This window comes from Tyto alba, unplaced genomic scaffold (genome assembly GCF_018691265.1).
Source record: "Tyto alba isolate M040663 unplaced genomic scaffold, T.alba_DEE_v4.0 Super-Scaffold_48, whole genome shotgun sequence".
In the NCBI taxonomy this organism is placed as follows: Eukaryota; Metazoa; Chordata; class Aves; order Strigiformes; family Tytonidae; genus Tyto; species Tyto alba.
The window spans coordinates 23,803,684-23,829,708 of NW_024881324.1; the positions used below are offsets into that span (position 1 = coordinate 23,803,684).

At 46.4% G+C, this 26,025-nt stretch overlaps 1 protein-coding gene across 2 annotated transcripts in view; it reads left to right on the top strand.

Moving 5' to 3' along the window:
• Positions 1 to 1,164: 1,164 nt before the first annotated feature.
• The window catches only part of MYO10 (myosin X), a 169,515-nt gene continuing 144,654 nt past the window's right edge, over positions 1,165 to 26,025 (top strand). For both annotated transcript variants that reach the window (XM_042806731.1, XM_042806732.1), the window contains exon 1: positions 1,165 to 1,286. In XM_042806731.1, coding sequence (XP_042662665.1) covers positions 1,212 to 1,286 — 75 coding nt within the window. In that variant the 5' untranslated portion in view covers positions 1,165 to 1,211. The remainder of the gene's footprint in view (positions 1,287 to 26,025) is intronic.

The window sequence follows — 26,025 nt, forward strand, 5'->3', positions numbered from 1 at the left end:
ACGTCCAAAAAAATGAGCGTTTTATACCTGCTTTGCAGAAAGGTGAAGGGCTGGAAAGCCGATGGGAAAGCTGAAGGGAGCCCAGTGCGTCTCTAGGAGGGGGCCCGAAGGCTGCTGTCACCTGCACTGCTGTCGCAGCGCGAAGGAGCGGCTCCTGCGGGATGTTTTTGGCAGAGGAACGCGGGTGGGGCCGCCAAGAGCCCGTGCAGAAATGCCCCACCAGCTTACGAAGTACGAGCTCGGAGCACGCGGCGGAAGCCTGCGGGTCCGTGCTCTTCAAACGGCGGCGAACTCCCCCGGTGACACCCGCCGGGTGGCGGGGGGGCCCCGCGCGGCTTTGCGGAGCGCACCCCCCGGACCGCCCGCTGCGCCCCCCGCGCTCCTCCGCCTGCGCGCCGGGGGGGGGGGGGGGGTCCTGGGGGCCGGTGCCCGCGTCCCGGGGGGGTCCCGGGGGCCGGTGCCCGCGTCCCGGGGGGGTCCCGGGGGCCGGTGCCCGGGTCCCGGGGGGGTCCCGGGGGCCGGTGCCCGCGTCCCGGGGGGGTCCCGGGGGCCGGTGGCCGCGCCCCGGGGGGGTCCCGGGGGCCGGTGGCCGCGCCCCGGGGGGGTCCCGGGGGCCGGTGCCCGGGTCCCGGGGGGGTCCCGGGGGCCGGTGCCCGCGTCCCGGGGGGGTCCCGGGGGCCGGTGCCCGCGTCCCGGGGGGGTCCCGGGGGCCGGTGCCCGCGCCCCGACCGGCCGCGTCCCGGGGGGGTCCCGGGGGCCGGTGCCCGCGCCCCGGGGGGGTCCCGGGGGCCGGTGCCCGCGCCCCCGACCGGCCGCGTCCCGGGGGCCGGTGCCCACGCTGCGGGCGGGGCGGGGCGGAGCGCGGCGTGGGTCTTGGCTCCGCCCCTGCCCCGACGGGACGGGACGGGGCGGCCCCGGGAGCGGGGCAGGAGCGCGCGGCGGCGGCGGGAGCCTCCTTCCTCCTCCTCCTCCCCTCTCCCTCCTCCTCCTCCTCCTCCTCCCCCCGCTTACCCCCGCCCCCCGGCTCCCAGCCGCGGTTATGCGCTGCCGGGGCCGCCCGGGCGAGCGGCTCTGAGGGAGGGGGCGGGCGGTGGGGCGGACAAAGGCTGCGGGGCCGGGGGGCGCGATGGAGCGGCGCGGCGGCTGAGGCGGCTCGGTGGGGCCGAGCCGGGCCGGGCCGGGCCGGGCCGGGCCGGGCCGGGAGGCGGCACATGGTGCGCGGCTGGGGCCCGGCGCTGCGCACCCGCGGGCCGGGCCGAGGGGCCACCATGGACAACTTGGCGGAGGTGAGAGCGGGCCGGCGGGATCTTCCTCCCCTCCTTCCTTTTTTCCTCCAGCGTGGGGGTCGCTTTGTGGGGCAGGAGCCGGCAGCGGAGCGGCGGGGAGCTCCCGAAAAAGTGTCTGCTTTCCTTCCCCCCCCCCCCCCCCCCCCCCTCCCCGAGGAGCACCTCGGCTTGCGACGGCTTTGCAGGAGCAGCCCCTCGGGCATCGGGGCTTCGGGAGGGGGAGAGCGACGCCCCCACCTCTTACCCCCCCCTACCCCCCCCTATATCCCCCCAAATTACCAGCCCGGGGGCTGCCGTCGGCTCCGCGCCGGGGAGGTGGCTCGCTGCTAATTGCGGCTCATTAAAGCGGGCAGGGGCTGGAGGCGGCGGGGGCCGCCGCTTCCCCCCCTCCCCTCCCCGCTGCGGCACCTCCCGCCGTGGCGGGGACCCCCGCGGGAAGCGGGTTGCCGTGGGTCCCTCCTGCCCCCCCCCCCGTGCTGCCGGCGGCGTGGCAGCCTCTGAAACCGCGTCTCGGTGGGGAGTGGGGGGCTCCCGCCTCAGGGGTTCCCTGCGTGAAACCCGGCGAGTGTACTTTTTCCGTCTTGCGTGGGCGTAGGAGGCTCCAAATGATGGGGGGGTTCAGAAACGGAGCTGCCGTTAGGCGGTCTTTTTTTTTTTAAGGTCTGTTTATTAAGTGTGTGTTATTCAGTACAGACGAAATCTTCCAGTGCAAATGCAAAGTAATTAGGCTTAACTCTTGAAAGTGATTTGAGCTTCACCATTATCTTGTGGATCTTGGCGACTTCATGGTGTTGGGCGAGGAAACCAAAGACACGTTGCCACTTAGGAGAAACTCGGAAAATCAAAACCGGAGTCCTCTTCTGGTCGAAATTAGCTGAATTTTATACGGCGATATTTTACCAAATCGGTACGGCCCGCCTAGTGTCGTCACGGCCTTATGAACACAAGGTGTCCGGTGTTAACGCGGCGATTTCTGTGCGTGTGTTGTGCCCGTCGATCGCGGCAAAGCTGGCGCCTGGGTCGTGACTTCTGCTGGCCGACGGCGTGGTGGCTTTAATCGCTCCCCGTGCTGAAGCAGTTGCACTGTCAGGCTTGTAAATACAGGCCAGGCATCTGTTTTACAGGACTGGGATTAAGCTGCAGAACTGTCCTTTGCCCTCGTGAAATAACTTTCCTCGTGTTCTTGGTGCTGCTGTTGATGCTCCCACAAGAAAAAGAGGTGATCTTTTTACCGGAGTAGTAATTAGTCAAATGAAAGAAGGTCATACACCTTACTGCTTGTTAGCTTTTCATTTGTCAGACAACAAAAGTTCTGTCAAGTGCAATAAGGGGGAAGAAACGCAGGATTAACCTTGAAAAAGTCTGAGTAAGGTAGTAATATTGGTTTGGATTTTTTGGTGGTTTTTTTCTTTTTTTTTTTTTTTTTTTCCTCCTCCTGTAGAGGATGTAGCCCTTGCCTTTCAGAAGCTTGCACGCCATGAGCAATAGGGTACTATTAGCCTAGTCTTGCAAAATTAATCTGAAGAGTCATTCGCTCTGACACAAAGTACTGTAGCGTGCCCTACATAAAGGTGAAGAAGAGTTTTAATGGTTTTGACTCCCCTATTAGCCAAAATTACTTGCCCCAGGGAAAAGGCAGGTAAATTTTGCCAGTCTATGTTAGTATTTCAGCATGTATTTATGTTAACTTGTGGCTGCTGCATGCAGACTTTGATCTTTCTTAAGAACTCTTACTCCCTTTCAACATGTTGATATTACTTTAAAAGATCGGTAAATATAGCACCTTGACTTTAATCTGCATCCAGGGTCCCACCCAGAAGTATAAACATTTTCCTTTCCTCACGCCGGAGCGTATATAAATTGCATACAGGGTGCGTAAGGCACAATAGCAGAAAAGCACTGGGCCTGACCCAGCTGCCACGGAAAAACGTCTGTTGAAGGGACTGGATTGAGCCACTAGCTGCGTAATTTAATTTGTGCGAGGCAGACATCCTGCAGCTGCTCTTTACCAAAATATTTGCTGACTTATCTGAGAGAATTACTGTTCTCCTTAAAATAAGTTGTAGTCTCTGGAAAAAAAGAGGAAGCTGGTTGAGAGGCACAGGTAAAAAGCCTGCTCTGCTCTTGTTTGTTAGCGGTGTAAGTCTGCTGATGTAATTTTGGAAGAAAAGCTGGTAGGTGAAAAGGGTATAGAGTGGCACTTCACAGGGGTCGTTCCTGCGTGTTACCAAGAAGCCCCTGTTTGCTGCGCTGGAGACAGGAGTGTCTTCAGTCTGGCTGTCACAGAAAAATACTGTACAACTCCAAGGTGTTGCAGAAGAAATGCCAGCATTCCTATTTCTCCCATATTTTTCCGTAGCTAGGTGCTGACTGTAACCTGCTCTCAGTGTCGGACGAGGCGGCGGGGCCGGGCGCTGCCGGGGCGTGGGGCAGCACCCCACGGAGGAGGTGTGCTCCTGGCGGGACTCGCCGCCTTCCGTGGGGTGTGGGACACGCCAGCCTCCCCCCGATCGGCTGACGCTGCCGTCGTCCGTGACTTAACAGCTTTCTGACTCCTCAGTCTTGCTGCCCCGTTTCCTTCATCCACTATTTCTTAGCATTCTTAGCTTTTGTTCTTACAAGACAACAGGCTTTCTCCAGAGGAGCCTTGATTTCCATTGCTGTCCCAGTTTTCTAACAATTCAAAAAAAAAAAAAAAAAAAAAGACTGTGAGTAAAGAATAAGGCTAGAAGAATCAGTCCTGGAACTCATTCCCCAAAATGCTTGTATTGCTGGAAGATATTAAAATAATTACAAAGTTTACTTCCAAACACAGAGAAGTGTTTTCCAAGACCTTTTAGAACTGTTGATTGATCTGCGCTACCTTTTGGTGTTTAAAGGAAGGATGGTGGTAGAATTGTAATTTTTTCAGTATATTTATGTTCTCATGTTCTCATATACAAAATGTGAAAACCTGTAGAAATCTTGGGGATCCATAATCAGAATTAAAAGTATGGATGTGTGCAATAGAGCCATTTGGCTGTGTTGCTCAAAACAGCCTCAAAAAAAATCATTCCCACATGTTTGACCAACGGTTAGGGTGCTCACCAGGGAGCAGTCTCCTGTCATAGCTGAGGTCGGGCTTTTTTCCAGTGAGATGCACCCCTGCTAAAAGGGGGATGTACGCCGTGAGGAAGGGAGGATAGTTATTTCAAGATGAGAAGGAACACAAGGTAATTTTGCACAAAAAAAAAAAAAAAAGGCAGGAGGGGGAAGCTCCAACTGCCTCTTCAGCATCTGAAGTTCCCGAGCAGTGCTTTTACCAGGGCAACAGGGGAAGTGGGTGCAGAAGTCAAGTTCATCTTCCTCCTCTTACGTGGGGAGTCACTTTGCCCGGTGTATACGGTGTGTTGCACTGAGCCATGGCCACTGTCCTTGTCGCGGGAGGAGTGTGGCGGCTGCTGGCCCAGCTGAGGTTAGAGAGTGGTTGAGGCTGGGGGGGAACTTCTGGAGGTCGTCTTGCCTAAACCTGCCTTCCGAGCTGGTGCTCAGCTCCTGGGGAGCTTGCAGCAGTGTGCGTAGAGGTGGTTGCAGGGATTGACTGCAATTAGTTGCTGCCAAGCTTAAAAGTTAAAGGATTTAAGGGTGTTTTTATTTTTTTTTTTTCCCCCCCACCGTTAATTTCCACAACTGGTAGAGGAGGAAGGAAGAACAACTTAGTAGGTGATGTTGAAGGACAGCGTTATAAAAGCATCATCATAGACGTCCTACTGATGTTTCTCTTCTGCTGCACAGAGGTTTATTGGGAACTGTGGGGTAGCCTCCTGTGGAGCACAGCGGGTCCTCTGTGTCCAGCATGCTTTTCTTTTTAGCAATACTGCTGTTACCCGGAGTTCAGAATGGTTCCTTCATTTCTGCTCTCCCCGGTTGCACATATTTGCTTGTGTACCCTGTTTTAAGGGCAGAGCTCCCAGCGCATGTCCCGAAGGAGCAAGCGCTGAACTTCCCTCTGTGGGAAGGCTATGGGGCAAAACTTAATTCTGAGGCTTTGAACGTACCTCCTCTGACAGCTCCCTGAAGCTATCTGCTGAGCCTGGAAGCTCCTATTTTGGATACACAGCTTGCAGCACACTTTCCTTTTGTGCTCCCGTGCTGTGGGATTTGGAAGATCACTGCCTCCCAGCGCAGAGGCATTCACGGAGGCCTTGGAGAGGTTCCCCATCCTCTGCAACCAAGTCGCTGTGGCACTGCCGAGTTTTTGCTCTTAAAATGAAAATCTGGCGACGCTAATAAATTTCTGCATCAATACACATGGGCTGTGCTGTGTATGTGTTTGGGAGAATCTAGGAAGTCTCCCAGTTTTCGTTTAAAATCGTGTTCTAGCTGCATTTCAGACTGGTGGGGCAAAACCAGCATCCCTTAAGCGGGGGCATGAAGGTTGTGTTTCTGGAGGACTTCTGAGCGCCAAAGCCATGCCAGGAAGGAACGGTGCCTCTTTTGGCTGTTGACATTGGCTGCGTTTTCCGAAGTTTCTGAGCTGTGACTAGACTACTTCTCAAATTTAGTCTTTTTAAAAGCTGATGGCTGTTTTGTCAATAGCTATTTTTAGGTTAATTAGAGGGCATTATGTTTTGAGTAGAAAACGTTTCAAGGGGACTCGGGACCACTTTACCGAGTCGGAAAGAAAATAAAGTTTTTGTAGGCTTGTTTCTGTAAGTCAGGAAATCACGTTCAGCTCATTGGTAGCACGTCATCATAACTGCCTACTACACGTCCTTCACATGTGCCTTTCATAAGATAGATTTGTGCAACTGAAGCACAGTCATTGTCGCTGGGCTGGAGCCTCGCAGCCCTGCTGGCACCACGAATATTGTAAAATGACACAAGAATTCTCTTAAAGCTGCAAAACCCGTAACTGTTGAAATTGCCAACAGAGGCTCTACATTGTGCAGGGCCTGCTCGTGGTTTTTAGGTGTGTTCAGTCAGACTCCAGCTGCAGGAGAGCTGTGAAACCCCCAGCGCTACAAAGTTGGCTGTTTCTGAGACTTTGTTTCTTTCTTTACCTTCTGGTGACACCTCTGAAATGGCTACATTTGTGTGTGTGTGTGTTTTTTCCCCAATTGTATGTTTCTGTCAACACTCTGTGTGTAAGCTCTTTTGCTCTAAGCAGATTTTCTTCTTCATACGTGTTTTCATTTGGGGAGTCCCGTGTACGGGTAATACTGAAGGCTGTGAACCTCTTCAGCCCTTCTTTTGGTTTTGGAGCTGTTGCACAGCCTGCTGCCTGGTAAAAGGGAATCGTGTTTGAAAGCATGGCCAGTCCTAACTTATTTTTGAAGCTGAACAGCAAGGGCTTTTAGCAGAAACGCTCCACATCTTTTTTTTTTTTTTTTTTTTTTTTTTTTTTTTTTCTTCTGTGGAAGCAGGAGAGAGGGAAGCAGAAAGGAAGGGGAGCTCGATCTTTGTGTCTCATGGAGAGCTTAGCGTGCTTGTTCTGTGAGTAACCTGAGAAACCCCTCAATCTTTCAGTGCTCTTGTTGCTTCAGTGTGCCTCAACAGATGGAAGGAAAAGTTTGGGCCCCCTTGCAATTACGCTGTTGGCTGCCTCAGCTGTACCACATTGCGTTTCTGCTGTCATGATTTTTCGCTGAGTCTTGGGTTTCAGCTTGGTAGGACCAATATCATGAATCTTTGTTGCCTTTAGAAGATAGCTGAAGGAGGATTGGTAGGTTCTTGGTTCTGGGTATGGGTGTTTATGTAGTGTCACTGGGTCTGCACAGAACAAATCCAGACCTAACCCCTAGCAAGTGAATAATGTGTCTGCTTTTTTTTTTTTTTCTTTCTTTTTTTTTCTTTTAATGTGGGGAGTGAATATTGATGTAACTTCAAGGAAAAAAAAAAAAAACAAACAAAAAAAAAACCAAACAAACAAACAAAAAAAACAAGAATGTAGCAAGAGAAATGTCTTTTTGTGTCTCTTGGGTGGATGCAGCCCCAGTGGAAGGTGCCGCAGTCTCCCACGAGGGGTGGGAGCAGCAGCTCCATCCCCTGCACGCCCGGCGTGGTGCCTGCGTGCCCGTTGCAGTTCTGGAGGGAAGCGTGTCCTCTGGGGTGGCTGCAGGGCTGGTATTTTTCCTTAGTGAATCACAGTCCCCAGCTGTGGTCAGAGGCAGGAATACAGTTTTGGGTGGAGCCCGGTAGAAGGGCAGGAGGTAAAAAGTCACTGTGAATTAAGACTTTTGCTGAAGGGGGAAAAAAAGAATTACCAGTCACTAATTGTGGCTACTTTACATGTTTTGGGATGTGACCTCAAAACTTGCGAGATTGATTATGACTTCAGGCTTGTATAAGAGGGTCATGGCTTAGGCGTTCTCATTTCTCTTGATCTTCTTGTTTTTTATCATTATGCGAGATTTTAAACCATTACTGAGACATGAAGGAGGATAGCTTGGTGTTGGGGTTACTGTTCAGGGCAAGTTACTGGTTTGGGGCATCATTGGTTCAAAGTTTGCATGGTGGTCTTTTTTTTTTTTTTTTTTTAAACTCATTTAGGATCTTCTAAGTTGTCCTATATATGTCTGAAATTTGAGCATTATCCATTGGTCATATTTACTGTAATGCAACTTTTTTTTTGGACAACCCCCTGATTAAGAAAGGTTAAGTGGATTTTCCTTTTTGTTAGAAGTCCATTAAGTAGCTCAAACACTCCATTCTTTTAAAGAGAGAGCTTTTCGAAGTTTGGATGCAGAATGGGAAATGATGTTAACTAACCTCCAGATCTGCCTTGTGAAGTAAACTATATCCATGCTGAAGAAGAAATTAGGGCTTTGTTACATGGAAAATATGAGCATTATGTTGGAAAAGTATACTGGGAGAGGTTTGTTAGGACAGGAGGAACGAGTAAAGATTACTGGTATTTCAAAATGTACCCGTAAGAAGTAGGAGGATGTTGGGGGAGAAGGTACTGTCCACTCCTAGACTCATCTCTTCAAAGTCAGTGATCAAGACTGTCATCTTGGGTAGGTGCAAACACCATGTATGTTTGTTCTTGATGTCCTCAGCGGGGTGGTCAGGGGGGTGTCTGGTGGCTGCTCTGCAGGGTGTCATTCCATGGACATTGTGACTGGCTGGACACTTTCCCACTGCAAACCAGTGACTGACTGGGGAAGGCTGCTGAGTTGTTTCAGCTGTAAACACCTCACACCTGTGCTTGTTTTACTGATAAATGTAAATACTCGCTCCCTGTTTAGGTGTTGTTTTCCTTTGTGTCCAAGTGACTATTTTTCAGTCTAGCCTGTAGAAGCCTTGTTATTTGGTAGAAAGTTTAGAGGGTTGTTTTTTTTTTTTTTCATTGAAATCTCAAACAGGAGTGATGTCAGAGGAACTTGATCATATGTATGTTTTTCCTTGTTGAATAGCTTACTAGCAACAGACCCAATTTTGGTTCAGATTTGAAGCATGGCAGAAATTGGTGTGTGTTTGGTTTTACTGACCAAAGTTAACATTTCCATTTTGTGTAAACCCTTCTGTAGAGTTCTCTTAGACCTCTCTTAACCATCTCTTAGATGGGCTAAATCCTTCTGTGAAATTATTCGCATTTTGGGTTGTTCCAAATGAGGGAAAGAGGAAGGAAGAGGGGAGCTCAGCAGCAGACTTGAGGAGCCCAGCGGTGCTTTCAGACGCGATCCTGGCTGATGGCATGCACGGGGTGAATGGCTGTGTTGGAGGACTCGGGAAATAACAGGTTAGGTGCACTTTGATTTGTTAGTGTTCCATTTTCTTGTATGCTCTTGGGAAACTATGCATAATCCTTTATTATAGGTCAGTGATACAAGAGTGTGTTCATACAAGCCTCTGTTATGTTTTGGAGATGCCATAAAGACACCTTAGCAGAGGAGGATGTTTGGTTGTTGCTTTTTTTTTTTTTTTTTTTCCCTGGGGGCAAAACTAGATTCCCACCCTAAGCAAGCTTGCCCAAGAGCTTTTTATCATGGCACATCTGCCTCTCTACCGGGGTAGTCATTAAAAGTGCTGAGGGTTTTTTGGGTTGTTTTTTTTTTTTTAATGTTCTTAACTTCTTGACGTGGTAATGCTGGCAGAATGGCACCCCGCTGCCCAAGCCTGCCATCACAGTCTCAGAGTCAGGATTGATTTTGGTACCTGTAGCGTAACCTTGGGTAGAGACCCGAACCTCAGATGGTTGATGAGCGGCAGCTGCCTTTGACTCCAGCTGGAATTACAAAGCAGAGTGTTTCTGAAAGTTGTCATCCAAGTTAACACCCCAAGCCTCTTGGCCTTCTTCCTCCCTCTTTATCTTATAAACCTTCAAAAGGCTTTAGAAAACTCATTTTGGTGAACTTTCCGGCATCTGGAGAAAACATTTCTGTAGTTCTTGAAATGATGTTGGACTGTGGAAGTGGTGCTACTGGCAAAGCTTTGCGTGGTTTTGATGTTGTGCACTGCATGCTTCTATTATCCTTCTTCCCGACCTTACTAACAGAAATGCAGGATTTCTCTGGAAAGATTCTCACGCCTCCCCTTTGCGTTCAGCCAGACTGGCCCTGGTTTTGGGAACAAGAGATAAGAAAAGTTTATTCCTTGTTTTGAGAATGTATTGATGTTTACAGCATTATCGGAAATGGATTCTTTGGCCCTATTTCAGTCGCTGTTGTTTAGCGTGCCATTAAAATGTTTACTCAGATGAAGTTAAATATGTTCGTTAAGAGAATGGGATTGTTTTTCTTATGAAGTTGTTTGTCTTGAGGAAAAGTCAAATCCCTTTGTTTAATGTACCCATCTGGTTTACAGAAGCAGTGGAGATCATTTCTATTTGACCATTTTAATGGGTCAAAACCAACTGTGTGTCGTGGTTAGGGTATATTTTTATTTACTTCAGAAAGGAACCAAGTTGGCAGCGTGCCGGAGTTCACGCTGGGACAAGGAGTAGACGCTGATTCTGTAGGTCAGACTTCTTGCTTTGTTGGTTGTCTTCTCAGATCTCTTTGCCTTATTAAATATAGACTGTGGTTTTGTGATTAGGGTTTATCTCTTCATTACGGTTCTCTAGTGATGGGTATGATGGATATGTTTGTTTGGTGTGTGCAATTATAGTCCCTAGAAGAAAATAAAAGCGGCGTTTAGAGCAGGGCTTTGAAGGGTAGCATTTCCTGCTGCTTTTCAGATGGTGTAGCAGGAGAAGTGTCTGATGAAGTGAGCTCTTTGTTGTTGAAACTCCCAGACTCAGATTCTGCTGTGTGATACTCGATAAGCTATTTTCAGGAATAAACCAATGCAGCTAATATGTGCTAGAAAATATAATTTGCGCAGCAGCCCCTTTTTCCCCCCCCCTCGCGATTACATTTCTGACTTTTTGTGCGCCAAATCTGAGAAATTTTAACAGATGGCAGATGGGATTTTGGCATAAAATTGCGCAGCACTTACAGGAAAAGGGTGATTCGCTGTTTTGTGTTGGTTTTGAGAGTCTCTACTTCTAACTTCTGTTTCTGTTGCACCATTTCTGCCATCATTTTGCTTTGGTGATTCAGTACCTTGCATGATTACAGCCCTGGTGCAGTAGTAAACTCCCTGGGTTTTTTTGTAGAGAAGCCCATGAATAAACATAATTGCAATGTAAAGAAATACTTGTGTTAAACACCTTTGTCAGTAGGATGCCTTTGTACTGTGCAGTTAAGGGGGAGGTGCCATCAGTAGCTAGTGGAGGACAGGTGGTGGTACCCAAATCTGTGCATTTTCTGGTGAGTCTCCAGTGGTCCTTTGTTGGTGGCTTGTTCCTTAGCAGTCCTTACCGGCATGCTTGAGTGCAAAGGGAAAGCACAGAGTCTTGAGATCCTTTTTCTTTGGGTAGTCATCTAGCATTTTCTGCATTCCAGGTGCTCCTGGAGTCAGGCAAGCTGTAAGCCTGAATTTCGATTTCTTGAACTTGTGTGCTGCTTACAGAGATATTCCTTTATCTTGCTTGCAGATATTTGATCTGGAAAGTGCACAGTCCCTTTATGCAGTCAGGCCACAAAAACTTTGCCATTTTCCTGGGATTTTTTTGTTTGTTTGGTTTGGTTTGGTTTGGTTTTTCCCCTCTTCTAGAAGGCAGCAGAGCTTTTGGTACACAGCATGAGCTGCGGCAGTCCCAGAGCACAGGGATGTGTCTCCTGATCTGCGTGTAGGTGGGGGTCATCTCTCATTAGGAAAGAAGAGTGGGTGTGTGTTAATCAGTGGCTAAATTGAAGGGTCAAGAAGGGCTCAAGGCTGCAAAGTTCCGGACACCTGCAGCAACAGATCATGGGTCATGCCACTGCGGGGATCCCCTGAGGCTCTCCTGGGGGAAGCAGAGGAGAGGGGCTGGTGTCAGGCTCTGAGTCGGAACAGATGCTTTAGCAGGATGGCTCCTCAGAGGGGTCTCCTTGTTGGACGGGATGATGATGTCTGATAGCTCCTGCTTTAAAATGCATAAATTAAGCTTTTTTTTTGGCTTTGCAATTCCTGTCAAAGTCAGAGATTAATCTTCTGTTGCTGTCCTGAAGCCAGCTGCAGGTTTCCTAGCTGTAGGTTTTGAGTGTGTTTGTTTTTTGTTTTTTTTTGTTTTTTTTTTTTCCTAGTTGGGTCTCTAGTATTATAAATGCCAACATTTTAGAAAGTCTTGTCTTTTTAAGCTTTTTTTTTTTTTTTTTTTTTGGCGATATTGAGCAATGATGTGCTTCTGGATAGTTTTATGTAGGCTTATTGGAGAAATCTGGGTTTATTCTTGAGAAAGCTTCAGTAATGTATGTCTTAAAAAATAGGACTTCGCCATTTCTTAGTACTGCTCCATTGGTGGCGATATTATTGTGTTAAAAATTGCCCTTTTTAGTTTTATTGACACTGAAATTCCTACTTCTTGTTGTCATGTGATCATCTTTTCCCCTAATTTTGATCGAGACGCTGTACCAGGGTAACTAGTAACCAGCCAGTGGCTCTTTCTCTCCAGCAAAGCGGCCGCAGTGCTACCACTTGCTCTTCAGGAAGCAGCTGGATTTGTAATTTTTAGAATGGGGGGAAACTTCAAGAGGTCTCTGTCACATGGCAAGTGCTTTTCCTCTGAGGCTGCTGGAGGTAGCCCCTGCTTTGGGACTGTTGGGAAGTCCACTCTTTACGACTTCACCCCTGGAAGGGCCTGAGACCACCTGGAAGCTAGGATGCTCCTTGTATGTGCTTTAAAAAAAGAAAAGGCTACGTCAGTAGGCTCCAAGCTATGGCTGTATGAGCTGCCGCTTCTTTTGCGGGTGTGTATATTTATTTAGCTTGTGGATGTTTTATTGCACTCCAGCTGCAGTGCTGTGCACTTGTTGCTTTCTTTCCCTATGTACCACTGAAGAGGAGAGGGGTGGAGGGAAAATAGTACCTTGTACTCTTTGCCTGTATAGATCTAAATGATACTTGTGCTGTCTTTTTATATTAACCTGTTGTTCCTTGCTAATGCTGATCTTACCTAACATTCTTGTATATTGCATATGCTTTTTTCGGTTTCTTAAATTGAAGTAAATGATTTGGCGCAGCTGGGAGACTGTCTGCATATGAGGAAAAATATGACAGTGAGATGATTCAGGATTATTTAAAAGCAAAAAAATTGCAATTGGTTTTATATCAGCTTCCTCTTTCTGACTTTTGTAGTTGGAATTAACCAAAACACTACAAAAAAAAACGCTGGTTTTTTGGGGTTTTTTGGTTGGTTTTTTTTTTTTTTTTTTTTTTTTTTTCAATGACCTGAGAAGTTTGTTGACAGCTTGAAAGCCATACTGAGCAAAAATAACAGAAATGTCTGAGTAGCTGAAAGCTTAAAATTCCCTGCTGGAAAGGTGGTTTGTTGAGGGGGGGAAAAAAGAAGTTTAGAAGTGGTAACCATTAGTGACTATAAATAGAGTTACTCATTTAGTCTCTCAGATGGATAAAAAGAGAGATTGTTCCAGTTTTTCATCTTTACTGTGTGGTAAAAAGTGAGGTATGTCATTGCCCTGCCACTTTTTAGAGAGTTTTAAAAATAGCTGCAGTCGGTGCTGTTTTCTGCTCAAAGAAAGGTCTTCAGGTATACTTGCATAAATGGCAAAAGCTGTTTGACCCCAGTCTGAAATATATACATGAATTTATGAATCATTTCACTTTTAGGAAGTTGTGTTCCCTGAAGGGCAGTGTCGCTATTCTGTCAGTGCATTTACAGTTGTGACAAAACACTGGATTTTGTTCTAAACCAGTATCTGTAATTGTGTGAGCGATATGGAAACAATGTAGGGCAAGTAGCTGATGTGTACCTAGTGGGTCCGTAGGTCGTCTTTGGAAAATAAAACCTGGTTTGCAGCCTCGTGAAGGAGGAAGGCTGATTTCCTTCCTTGGGGACAAAGGCTGTGGTGGTGAGGAGGATGCTACAGACCAGCTTGAAGTAGTGATGGGCTGAGACTCCCTGGGGGACCCTGGAAGAGCTCTAAAGACCCCAAGGGCTCCCCACGGGGTTTGGGAGTGGCTTTGGAAGGGAGGCTGGTTTTCTTAGTCTCCAGGTGTTGGGATTAACCTTTTCCAGAGGAGCACCTTGTGCAACCTGGGTCATTGAGTTTTTTTTTTTTTTTCACTTGTACTGTGTACAGTGCTGATCCCACAAATTACATTTTTAGTTTAAAGAAGCAGCCACCTTTTGCACTTAGCTGTGTTTCAGCCCAATTAAGTGAAGAACTTGGGGGCTTGCATGAATAGCTAAATAATAATTAACCTCTCTTTGACTTAACTGGTGCAGAACTAGGACTTTCCTCTTCAGACCTAGATTTCTTCTGCGTTGGCCTTGACTGACCAAGCATTGATACTTGTCGTGTCCTCTTTCCCCTTTAACACCAAGTGTGTTTGTGGACGTTAAACTTCTCAGGGTCCTTTGGTAAATAATAGTAAAGATGCAATGTTCGTGGGCTCATCCTGAGTCAGAAGAAGTTTGGTTTTGAGTGTCCTACTTGTCGTGGCTCGGTACAGTGGGTTTTGCACAGCAGCTCTCTGGCAGCAGAGAGGGCTGTTACAAAGGTCTCTCCAGAGCCACGGGTAGCAGAGGTGAGCAAACTGTTCCCAGACGTGAGCTTTGCTTCTCTTATCAGCAGACGTTGGCACTTTCCAAACAAAAGGCTGAGATAGTGGCTCCTAGCTGGGCAGGAGGGGGAAGTTGTTGGCAAAGGAAAGACGTGCGGGTGGGTAGGTTTAAAGGTGCAGGAGGGTTTTTGAGTTTTGGTGATCTATAGCTAAGCTATGTGATCATGGCTGAAGATAACAAACGCCAAGCAAGCAGTGGGAGAAAGTGTTGAGGTGTGGGTTTCTCAAATGTGGTGCTTGACTTGCATAATACCTGGATTTATACATTTTTTTTCCGTGGAGATTAGCTCCAGATGTTGCTCTACTTAAAATAAGTGAAGACATCTTGATTCAGCAAAGTTGGTGATCCCCGGATGAATACGGGACACGGTTCCACCTGAATCGGAGAAGTGTTGTATTTAAAATTAAGCATGTCCTGAAACACCTTGTGGTTTTAGCTTGTAGCTGGGTATGAGTTGCTTGGCTCACCTGTGGTGAATCACTCTTGCACACCACAGTCCAAGCTTGCCACGGGTGAATTAATGAACATCTAGGAAAAAACGTCCATCACCACGGCAGGGGGGGTTGAACTAGATGATCTTTAAAGGTCCCTTCCAACCTAAACCAGTCTATGGCTCTGTGAACACTATCCCTGTTGGAAACCCCCAAAACTCAACAGTAACCGGTCAAAATGACTAAAATGCAGCAGGTGACTACTGCTGGTCTTGGTACAAATGACATTTCAGTAGCAGTGACCGTGGTTCAAGCATAGCTTCTGCAAAACCGCTCTCACACTCGCTGCTGAGCGCGCGCTGATGTGCCTTTCTGCGTTGCTGCTGTCCTTCCAGGCGGGTAGCAGTGGGTGAAAGAGCCCCCCCGTCAGGCCTGCTGCCACGTCCCCCCCTTTTTCCCAGCAGGGCTGGTGTGGCCTCCGCAGCCGTGTCCGTGCCGTGGGGGACGAGGGCGGGAAGCCTCTGCCACAATTGGGTCTCTGTGCTCTTCACACAGATGCGGCTTTGTTAACGAGTGACTTGTCTAACTTACCACTGGTTTTTAACCCGTGTCATAATCATTGCTACATCGATTTGTACGTTGACCGTAGAGCTGCTTTCATTGCAAATCTGTTCCTGGAAAGCTAGAAATTAGTTTTTATTTCCAATTTTTTTTTTTTTTTTTTTTCAATGAAGCCATCAAGCCATGTCCTTACCGATGCAGCGCATGGCACGTGTTGAGGGAAGAACATTTACCACTGGTGGCTTCTGTAGTGGAGATGTTCAGAACTGATTGAAGCTCTGTAGGAGATTTATTGGCGTTTTAGGAAGCTGTCCTTAAGAGATGATTGGCTTTGGAAGAGTGCAAATGTTGCTGCCATATTGGCCCACAGAAGGCTGAGTTTCCATGATGCTTCCTCTTAATTTAGCAGAAAGGAAGCAGAGTAGTGTATGAAGTCAGGAGTAAAGAAGAGGGTGTCTTGTAGTTCCCAACTCTCCTGAAGAACCCGGATTGCATTGGGACTGGGTAGAAATAATTACATGCCAGCCTGTGTCCTTCAGGCATCATATGGTATCGTGAGAGCTGCTGTTAGGAGAAAACAAAGTCCTGACTTGGAGGTATTGTGTAGAAAATAGACGTAAAGAAGAATTGGACATTGCTCTCTCCTTGAAGCAAGCAGGAAGGAGCTGGTATGACATTATACATCCCTGTGTGAAGTAGTAACCGAGTTTCACAGGGGAGTAACGTTCAGCGCCCGTGGCGCAGCACTGTCCGCGTTGCTCAGGCAGCTGCCCCGGGAGGGGCGGGCGTGGGTGTGTGTGAGCTCCCCGTGAGTCATCACCCACCCGTGCTCACTCCTGAATATTCGAGAACCGACTTGCTGGGAAAGCTTCCTGCTGGAAGCTTCTTTTTGCAACAGAAGGGCCATTGGATATAATTGCTTTTTTTTTTTTTTTTAATTTCTGTAAATGTGTCCATAAATTATTTCTAGACAAAAAAATAAATGGATAGTTTTATCTGAGTTGTACAGCATATTGGGGTAAAACAAACAAACAACAAACAAACCCTCCCCCCCCCCCAAAAAAAAAAAAAAACAAAAAAAAACAAAAAAACAAACCCAAAACAAACAAACAAACAAAAAACCCAAAAAGCAACCAACCAAACTTTTTTCAAGTTGGCTGAAGTTGTGTATTACCTCTGGAAATTGGATGTGTTTGAGGTGGGTCTTAACGTGATCTGGAGGAATTAAAATGAAGCATGTGTCTGCATATTTCTACCTATGGGCCTAGATTTTGTAATTGTTCTGCACAAATGGGACCTTGCTTATGCGACTATGAGGTGGGGATTTAAGTTCTAGGAGAAGAAAACATTGTAAAAGCATGTTTATATCTGAAAATATACACAGAAGTTCTGACGGTCACATTTGTGCATAAACAAACATGCTCGTGGCTCTCTGAAGATGAAAGGGAACTGAAAACGTGACCAAAACAATGTTGTATAGGTGCTTTCTTCAAAAGATCTCAGTTTGGTGATAAACGCGCTGCCAGAGTTTAGCTGTGCTCATCGTATGCGTGAGCAGCATAGAATTATGATGAAATTATAGTCACTTCTTCAAAACAAAGACAAGCTGATACTTGAAACAACAGGGAAATTGTAGGAAGACTGGCCCGTGAGCAAGAGGGAAGGTGATTTCATGTGAACGCTGTCGTGGGATTTGGATGATTTAAACTGCATCGCTGCATCTGCCAAAGACTTGCAGCCCTCAACAGGTAATTCAGTCTGCTTTTGCCTTGGTTCTCTAGTTGCAAAACACCACAGGATTTTCCATTTCCAACATCTTTTTCCATCTTCCCAGGTAAAGAGGTGCACGAGGCTCATGCAGATCCCGGGTCCTTGTGCCGATGCAAATAAAACCAGATCTACTGCCCGTGCTAAGCAAGGGGCCAAGCTCTGGGTGACTTCTTTGGTGAAAGAGCAAGCACATAGTCCTTGTGGTTTGCAACATTTTCCGCTGCACACATGAAAGTGGTGTGGAGCCCCAAGGACTCAAAATTCATTTCCTTACAGGTGAGGAAATATCTGTTCCTCCCCACAGAATTAAGCGTTTTACATGCTGCATAAGGGGTTAAAGGTAGTGTGTGCAGTAAGCAGAAGGTTATTGTTCCGTTTTGAAATTATTTATGACTTCTTTGAAAGGAAAATTAGTTCTATTTAAGGCCAAGTCAAAGCTTGGAGAAAGCTAATATGGAGCTGGCAGTAGAGGAATGCATGGCTACTGCAACGTTTATTTCTAGTAAAGCATAAGTGGCTTTTCATGATTCCTGCTGTCCTAGAGTTACGGAGCGCTGCGGGGGAACCAGCTTCAGCAGAACTGTCCTGTGGAGTTGGGTTTTCTGGTAATAACGAGCAAGATGCTTCTCAGATGTTCTGCTGCTCTGAGATTAACGGTAAAAGACTGGTTTCTTTAATTTTTCAAGAGTAAAAATACCATTTTGGCTAAAGCAGTCTGAATAATTAGTACCATGTTTAAAAACATTCCCTTTTTCTGCAGTGACACTTCTGAGAGTAATTCAGTAGGGATAGCTACCCCTCCAGGTGACCAAGTCTGAGCGTTTTTCGCAGAGGAGGTCTGGGCTGAAGAATCACTCACTCATTCCGGGGTGTGCATCACGTTCACATCAGCTGAAATCAAGCACGTGCTCTTTCTAAGGAGGCTTTCCTGAATCCTATTTTGTTCTACAGCAATTTGTCAATAATGCTTCTCTTTGCACCGTTCCATGCTTCAGCACTTGTGGAAAAATTGTTCTTTCAACAGTGTTTGGGTCATTTCATTTTACCTGAGAGTTACTAGAAAAACCCACCACCCAAACCCAACAAATAGCAGTTTTGTTGACTCACAGTGTAGTCATATGAGGAGCTGACTTTATTACTAGTGTGAAAAGTAGTAAAAGATACTGGCTGTGTTTAAGTAGAGGAAGACATTTGTATTTGTTTTAGACTTGCGTTCTTTAGTGTCATAAAAATCTGATTATGAGTAAGATTAAATATGTTTTAATAGCACTATGTCAAGCAGTCATGGAAAATTCCCAGTCTGAGATTGTGCAGGCATTTGAATACTATGAAGTCCATATACTTGTTTTGTTTGTTTGTTTGTTTGTTTTAATTATTATTTAAGAAAAAGCATCTCTCTGGGCAGGGAAGAATCCAATACTGCATTTTGAGTGCTACGCTTGCATTTTAATTTAAGCACCCTGCTAATTTGACTTAAACTTACAGTGCAGTCGCCTTCTTTATAAATAATTTGAAGCAGTGTCCTTGTGATGGAAAGCCTATAAAGTCCTCCCAGGTTTCACGGACTGGGGAACTGCACCACACTGTGGGAAGTAGATGTTTATGGAATTGTCTGGGCTGACGTTTAGAAAAGAGTTTTAATTCATTGCCAAGTAAAATAAATTGCTGTGTAAAGGTTCATGCTGCTGAGTAGACATACTTTCAGAGGGAAAAGGCCTGGTTTCCTGGGCTTTAGGGTTAACAAGGGTTGTTCGTGAAAGCTTTCTGTCCAGTGTGTTGACTCGTAGCTTCCAGCATACCTTTTGGGTGGCAGGTTGAGGAGGGGAGCTGGGAAATGCGAAGCAGGGATACATAAACCTACTTGGAGCCATTTCTTTACAGGAGGAAAGCATGCTTTTGTCAGACTTAAAGTTGCAGCATGGTCTACGTACGTTGTCTACCTGTTGCCTGACAGAGGTATATGTTAGTCTAGAGGTAGCCTAAGGTATTGGATAGTGTGTTTTGAAAGATGACTTCTTGAAGGCAAGATGGCCAGAGTGGAGAAAGGTGCCTGCTCCGGGGTATGATCTTGCTAGCAGCACGATCCCCTGCCCGCTGGTACATCCCAAGCTCTCCACAAAGGTACTTGTGCTTCACACGCAAATACATTTCATACAGGTCTCTGCTGTCGTTTCATTACTTTCCCCAGCCTTAAGGTCTGCCGGGTTTCACGTTTGAATATCTCTGTCTCAAAGCAGCTGTGTTCTTGCTGGTTCTTTCTCTGGTCTTGCAACAGTTTTTCTAATTTGGGAAGGCACAGCTCTCCGCAGCCGGCGCTTCCAGGCCTGGGGAGATGTGACTGCTGGTCACAGCTGGCAGGCTGCTGTGTGAAGGAAATGGGATCTCTTCCCTGGATTTTGACTGAAAAAAAATGAGTGTAGTGTCTCGACTCGAGTAGGTCACGTTGGTAGTAAAGAGTTCAGTCTGTTATCCGACCTGATCCTGGAGAAGTGGGGGGAAAAAAAAAGTAACCTCCCTCTCTGCTGCAGTGATGCTCTGCTTTCTGCTTGAGCTAATTCTCTTGGTTAATGGGAAGAGCTTGGGTGCAAGGGGTTCCCACCTTGATCTATGAACGGTGCACCTCTGGGAGATCACAACGTATACTCAAAATTGCTTGGCTGAGAAGGTTCTTTGCCTGCTGAGAAGCATGCAGCTGTTCAACCCTGGTTTTATTATGCTTTTGCACACTGGATGTAGTAAACCAGAAGAGAGTCTCAGCCCGGATGCATTTCCTTGTACTCCTCATTTATCTCTGGGATAAATGCCCGTTTTGTCAGGTGTTAATGCTTTAAATCACTTGTGTTTGGTTAAGCTCTTCCAACTGCTTTGTGGTTTAGTTTCAGATTAAATCTTCTATCAACCTGCAGTACAGTAAAAGGTGCTTACATGCAAAAAAAAAAAAAAAAAAAATAAGCAGAATCAACTTCTCTGTGTTTTCTGATTTTTTTTTTTCTGCTCCTGACACAAGTATTAAGTTGAGGTAGTCATTCTTCCTTTTAACAATTACCAGCTCATGTAAGCATGCATTGAAAGAAAAAAAAAAAAAAAAAATTGGCGCCAGAGTGATGCAGGAAATGTTCATCCCTGTCATGAAAACAAGGACACAGAAGGGGAATGCGTCAAATCTCTAGGTGTGCCTGCAAGTGAGGAAACGTGCCACACCTTTTTGTTGAAAGGTGGAGTGCAGATTTTAAGCTTCTTTGGAGAGATGTTATAAGCCATGAAGAAAGATGCGTTGTTGTACATCCAAGGAACCTGTGAACTGCTTTGTATGACCTGCCTTGGGGATTTGTCTATAGATGCAAGATGGGAAGCAATATGAAATTACAGGTTTCAATCCACTTTAGGGTGTGAGAGTATCTATGACAGTAGAAGAGAAGGTCTGCTGATATAAATACTTGCTCCGTTTCTGGGTTTTCTGCTAAAGGTGTTCCCTTCTGGCAGTTTAGTGGTGAATGAACTTCAGGAGTCAATTCTTGTTCCTTTCACTGGGATTTTTTCATATATATAACATTGACTTGCCATAATGACTCGCGTGACTCGCTCTGTAGATGCTTCATTTTATAGTTGCACAAGTTCAGAAAAATCAAAACAGATACGCTAATAGGAGTAGTATTACTGGGAGGAAATGTGTCTGGTCAGGGAGAAGTGGACTAAGCAAAAGCAGGAGATTGCTTTTCAGAGGCTTGTGACCTTGGGGGGCTGAATATAATGAAAGCAGTGTTTCAGGCTGCCTTTTTACCTTGCAACTGCTGCATACCATCGGTATTCATCAGCAGTGATATGGCTCTGCAGGGGGAAGCCTTTCAAAGCATCACCTCATCTCTGAGAGAAATTTAAAGCTGATAAAGTGCAAAACTGTTCAGAGCGCATGCAGGAAACGTTGCCTTTTATCTAAACTTTATGGCTTTCTAACTTTACCTAAAGTGTAAGCTTCCTTGCTAAATTTGCCTTTGGTATAGATCCCAAACTCTTTTCTACGAAGTTGCACCTTCTGTAAGTATTACAGTGGTGTAAAATGCCACTGGTGCAGCCTGCTTTGGTGTCATGTAGCCTCTGGGAAATTGGAGATTAGCTCTGATCAGCAGTCTTCTGCTCACACCATCCAACAGCTGACAGAGACTGGGCTGGGATTAAATTTCTCTTCCACTACTGCCACCTAATTCTCCTTGGCCCCTGTGCTGGGGAAGTGAATTAGTTGTTTTCAAATGCCTGTTGCAATTTATTTTTGTTTAAAATCACTTGATCGCAACTTTGAGAAGTAACTCATGAGCAGCTATTTCACATTTACTGTCATTTTGGTGTTTGTTTCAGGGTTGATAGATTAAATCATATTTATGAACTATTTACAAACTGAATGAGTTTTGAATTGAATAGTAAATTATTTAAGGTTTTATGCTTTTTAACCTTCAGATGTTGATATGCTCTCTTCATATTTCAAGGGGGCGGGGAGGATGTTTTTACATTGAAATACAACAGTGATCAAATCTTCCATGTTATACCTCTCAGTTCATGGCTGAGTGCTAAAATTTACTGGGAGTCTTTCTGGAGTTTCTGACCTGGGAAGGAGAAGGTGGTAATCATTTGAAAAGGAGGAGATGGGAGGACCTGACAGCCAGGCCTCCTGCCTGCTCCGTTCCCAAGAGAAGTGTCCACCAAAGTCTCAGGGGGTGGTTCCTCCCAGGCATCCCAGACCTACTGATTGGGTCAGGCAGGACAAATGAAAAGAGGATTTAGGAAAGTAGGAGGAAGAACACCTGGTCAGGTTGAAGACAGGTGCAGTAATTTCACAGGGTCCTGTTAGTGTACTTTTTTTTCAATTGCTGTGACTGCAAATTAATTCTAAAATAAATTGCAAGTGTAATAAACTTAATAAACTTTTTTTTTTTTTTATTTATTTCTAGCTGTGTAGACATATGGGCTTCTTTACAGATCTGCTAGGGAGTCTAACTGAGGGTCATCCTTTGACCCTCTTCCCACTCCCACCCCTCCTTTCTGAAAACAGAATATCTATTGAAGCAGTCTATACCCTGGCTACTCTTTTCATTAGGTGTTTACTTCTGTCCCATTGGTTGAAGCTCCCACAACTCTCCAGCAAACATGCTTGCCCCTTTCTCTGTAGAAAGATAATACCTGTTACTTAGTGGGTTGTGCGCACTTTAATATGCTGCTAGGATTTATTTAAAATACTGTTGTTTGCTCACATTTTTTTTTTTTTTATTTTTTTTATTTTTTTTAAGACGTGCCTTTTGTTGCTGTATGCCAGGCAGCGAGCTGCAGGAAGCCGGAAAGCAAAAGGCATCGGTTATCACGCCCTGTACAAAAAAAAAAAAAAGTGCAGAGGTCCCTCTGAGTTTCAGAATCTTCCCCGTCCGTGGGGGGGGGGTTTGCCTGGACTGCACGGCCTCCCTGCTCTGAGCGCTGCCGGGGTGCCCGCGGCGAGGCTGGCCACGCAGGTACCGCCCGGGGAGCGAGGCTGAGCCCAGCCGATGCTCGCCGGGCACAGCAGCGAACCTCTGCATCCCCCGGGCTCCCTGCTGCCCCTGCCTGGAAGCAAGGCTCTGCCCTTTAACGATAAAGCGTGCCATTACATTCGAGGGACCGGTTGTGGTTTTTTCGCCGGGTGATCTCCAGACGGGCAGTTTGGATTCGCTCAGCGATTATTGTGGTTTGCAGCTTACAAATTAGTGTGTGTGTGTGGGGGGGGGGGGGAAGTTGCTAATGCTAGCCTTGCAACTTTAGGGCTCCAGTGGCAGGATTGGCTTTTTCTTTGCTTCCCCCCCCCGAAATGCAGAAGGTAAGGAGGGAGAGCACAGATGGGTGCTGTGCCGCCTGCCCTTTGTTGGGATGTCCATGTGTTGCTCTGGCAAAGGATCATCCCATCTTCCAAACCTGCTTGTTAAAGCCAGGCACCACAGGTGGGCTTTCCCATGGCAAGCTGCTTACGTCCTGGATTAATTAACTTCTGTTGAATTTTTAAGAATGGTTAGGCCCTGGGTATGTAGTACTGGTTCCCCACCACCTCAAGTTGTTCCGTAACCCATGTCGGGCTCATTCTGTGTGATGCTGCGAGTCTGACGACGTCTGCCCGAGCTTCCCAAATCAGCCCCGGCGCTGCCGCTACCCAGTTGCTGCAGTCGCTTGTCGCAGGCCAGAAAAGCTCATTTTCCTGGCTAGGTGTAGACATGGCACGTGTTTAGTATTCATCGAGCTTCTCTGGGCTCCCGTCCCTGCCTTGAGCCCGCCCTGAGGGACCGCGTGTGCGAGGGGCAGGCTGCTGGGGCTGGTGTGGCAAGGGGGGGGGGGATGGTGCTTGTCCTGGATTCGGGACGTTGCCCCTGATTTATTCCAGGGCGTGTGGACGAGGTCGGGTGGGCGCCGTGGGTGGAAGCTGCCGGGTGAATCGCCGCGGCTGGTGGGAACGGAGGGCCCGAGCTCCATCCCCGAAGCTCGGGGCAGCCCAAACCTGTTGGCTGCTTGTAGTCAAAGTGTAACTGGGATTTGTTCCTCAGCGTGGGGTCAGACTACTGGATGGGCCTTCAGAAAGGCCAGGCTGAAACGGTTGCTGGAAATGGTACTGAACTGGTCCAACAGCACATCTTAATTTACCGGCTGTTCAGATCTGTTCCTCCTGGTTTCTGTATTCCATTAGCTATTAACCATATAAATCCTTACTCTGCAGGTGTTTACCCATATGCAGGTTCCTGTTGACATCAGTAGGACATGGCGGTCGGGCAATGTTAGGAAAGGCTTCTGGTGTTTGTAGGGCAAACTTCATGTACCTTGCCAAATGACACTGATTGATTGCAAAAAAAAAAAACAACAATGAAAAAGCAGGAGAACCTTGAAGCATGAACTATCAATGTAAAGAAGTAATTGCACTGAATTATATACTTTAAATACTTGTGTTCCTGTGGTGAAATAGAGGTACGTAATGATCATATTGTAAAAGCAAAGCTGCAAAGAGAAATGAAGCCTGCTGAATCATCTATTGTAAATTCAGTGTGAGGGGATCAATAAGGTTTAGGAAAAGTTATGACCTGATATGTAAAATTCTCCCATTTTCAATAATCAGTGTTTCTGTTAGTGAAATAAATGAATGAAAGAACTGTGAACTGACTGGTCTGTTACTCTCTTTTCTCCCTCCTTTTCACACTTACTGTCTTAGCCTTGGAATACAGTTGCTAATTGTTACAGCACCAAAGTTTGAACTGTGTGTCTCCAAAATCCTGAGTTTTAAGTTCAAGAAAATATGGAGCTTGGGGGGGGAAGTTAAAAAATAAAAAAAACAAACCAGAACCAACCACTTACAAAGACTGTGGGCTGGGTGGGTTGGTTTGTTTTTGTCTTAAGGTTCTGATCTTATAGCTGTTTTGTGCAATAATTAAGGCTGCAAATATTTTCCCTTCTTGCCCATCCCTACTCTAACCCAGGAAAATGATTCATGTGTAAACTGATACTTTTGAGTTGCAGGGAGACATAAGCAAAACAAAAAATAATCCCTCTAATATGGTCAGACCTATAAAAGGATCATGAAAATTGACAATATGGAAGAGCTGAAGTGGAACCTTTTGTACTTTGATGACAGTAACTTGTAAAGTGAAACCTGTAGTGATGTTCTTGGGAATGATTTTTAAGTATGATTACCGCCTTGCACAGTCTGTTTCTTAATATGGATTACCTTTTTCACACAAGAAGAATCCCACTTGGGTAAAGGGGGGCGGCGAGCTTCCTAGAAACCAGGAATAGTCCTTGCCTTGCTAGACTCAGTTCTTCTTGTATGCTTTCAGGTGCAACACTCATTTTATCGATGATGGTTCTTGACACAAGAAGGCTTTAATAAATATCACCCAAATAAAGAGCTGTCAATGGTAGAAAATGTATCTTGATTAGAAATTTCATCTGCTTTGCAAATTCAAATCAGGATGAACCAGTATAATGTCCCTCTAGACAAGGCATATCCATGCTTGTGTATCACAACTAGTATCTGTTAGATTTTCTTCTAAAAAGTCCATGTCCAGGTGCAGGTAGAACAATGTTAAGAACTGAACAGCTTTTCGACTGATGAGCCTGATAGATCCATGTCTCATGAAATTCAGTGGTAAATGCCTCTCTTCAGGACCCATATGTCAAAAGAATGTTTTTGTGTTTTGGTTTTTTTCTCACTTAATCAGCTTTAAAGTATTCAAAGATACTCCTCCTAAACAAAATGTTTTGAAATGAGACTGAGCATTTATCTTTATATACCACATGGCTGGTGCTTGTGAGTCATCTCCCTTGGCCTTTGCTTTGTGTTCTGCTGAGGCAGGAGAGGCAAGAGGAAGGTGGAAGAAAACACCAGGGTGTTTTACAACACTTGTGAAAAATGGTTTTGAGACTATTAGCGACCTGTGGCAGATGACAAATTCAGTACCTGGGAGGTTTTAAGACCAAACTTTCTTGAGAAGAGCAAAGCTGTGTGGCTGAGTCCCAAGAAAGAGGGTAGTGAAGAAGAAGATATTTCTACCATGGCTTTGCCTCATTGGTTTTTGAGACACCAGTCCCAAGAAGGTGGCTGAAGGAGGGCATGAGAAGAGGGTGCTAGCATGACTTCATACATGTGGGCTTAGAAATCCTTCACCTTGACGTGAGTTTATAAGCTTGTCATGTGGCATAATCAAAAAGTAAATTGGTAAATTGTCAGCTGTTGGATTAGGGAGTGCCAGGCACAACCGAGCACGGTGGATGAGCTACGGGCATTTTGGCAGGCTGTCCTCCCGTCCCCAAGTCAGTGATAGAGCCGCATGGCAGCGTAACAACTTACTAGATGATATGGAAAAGATTATATTAGCAGAAGCTGGTGGTG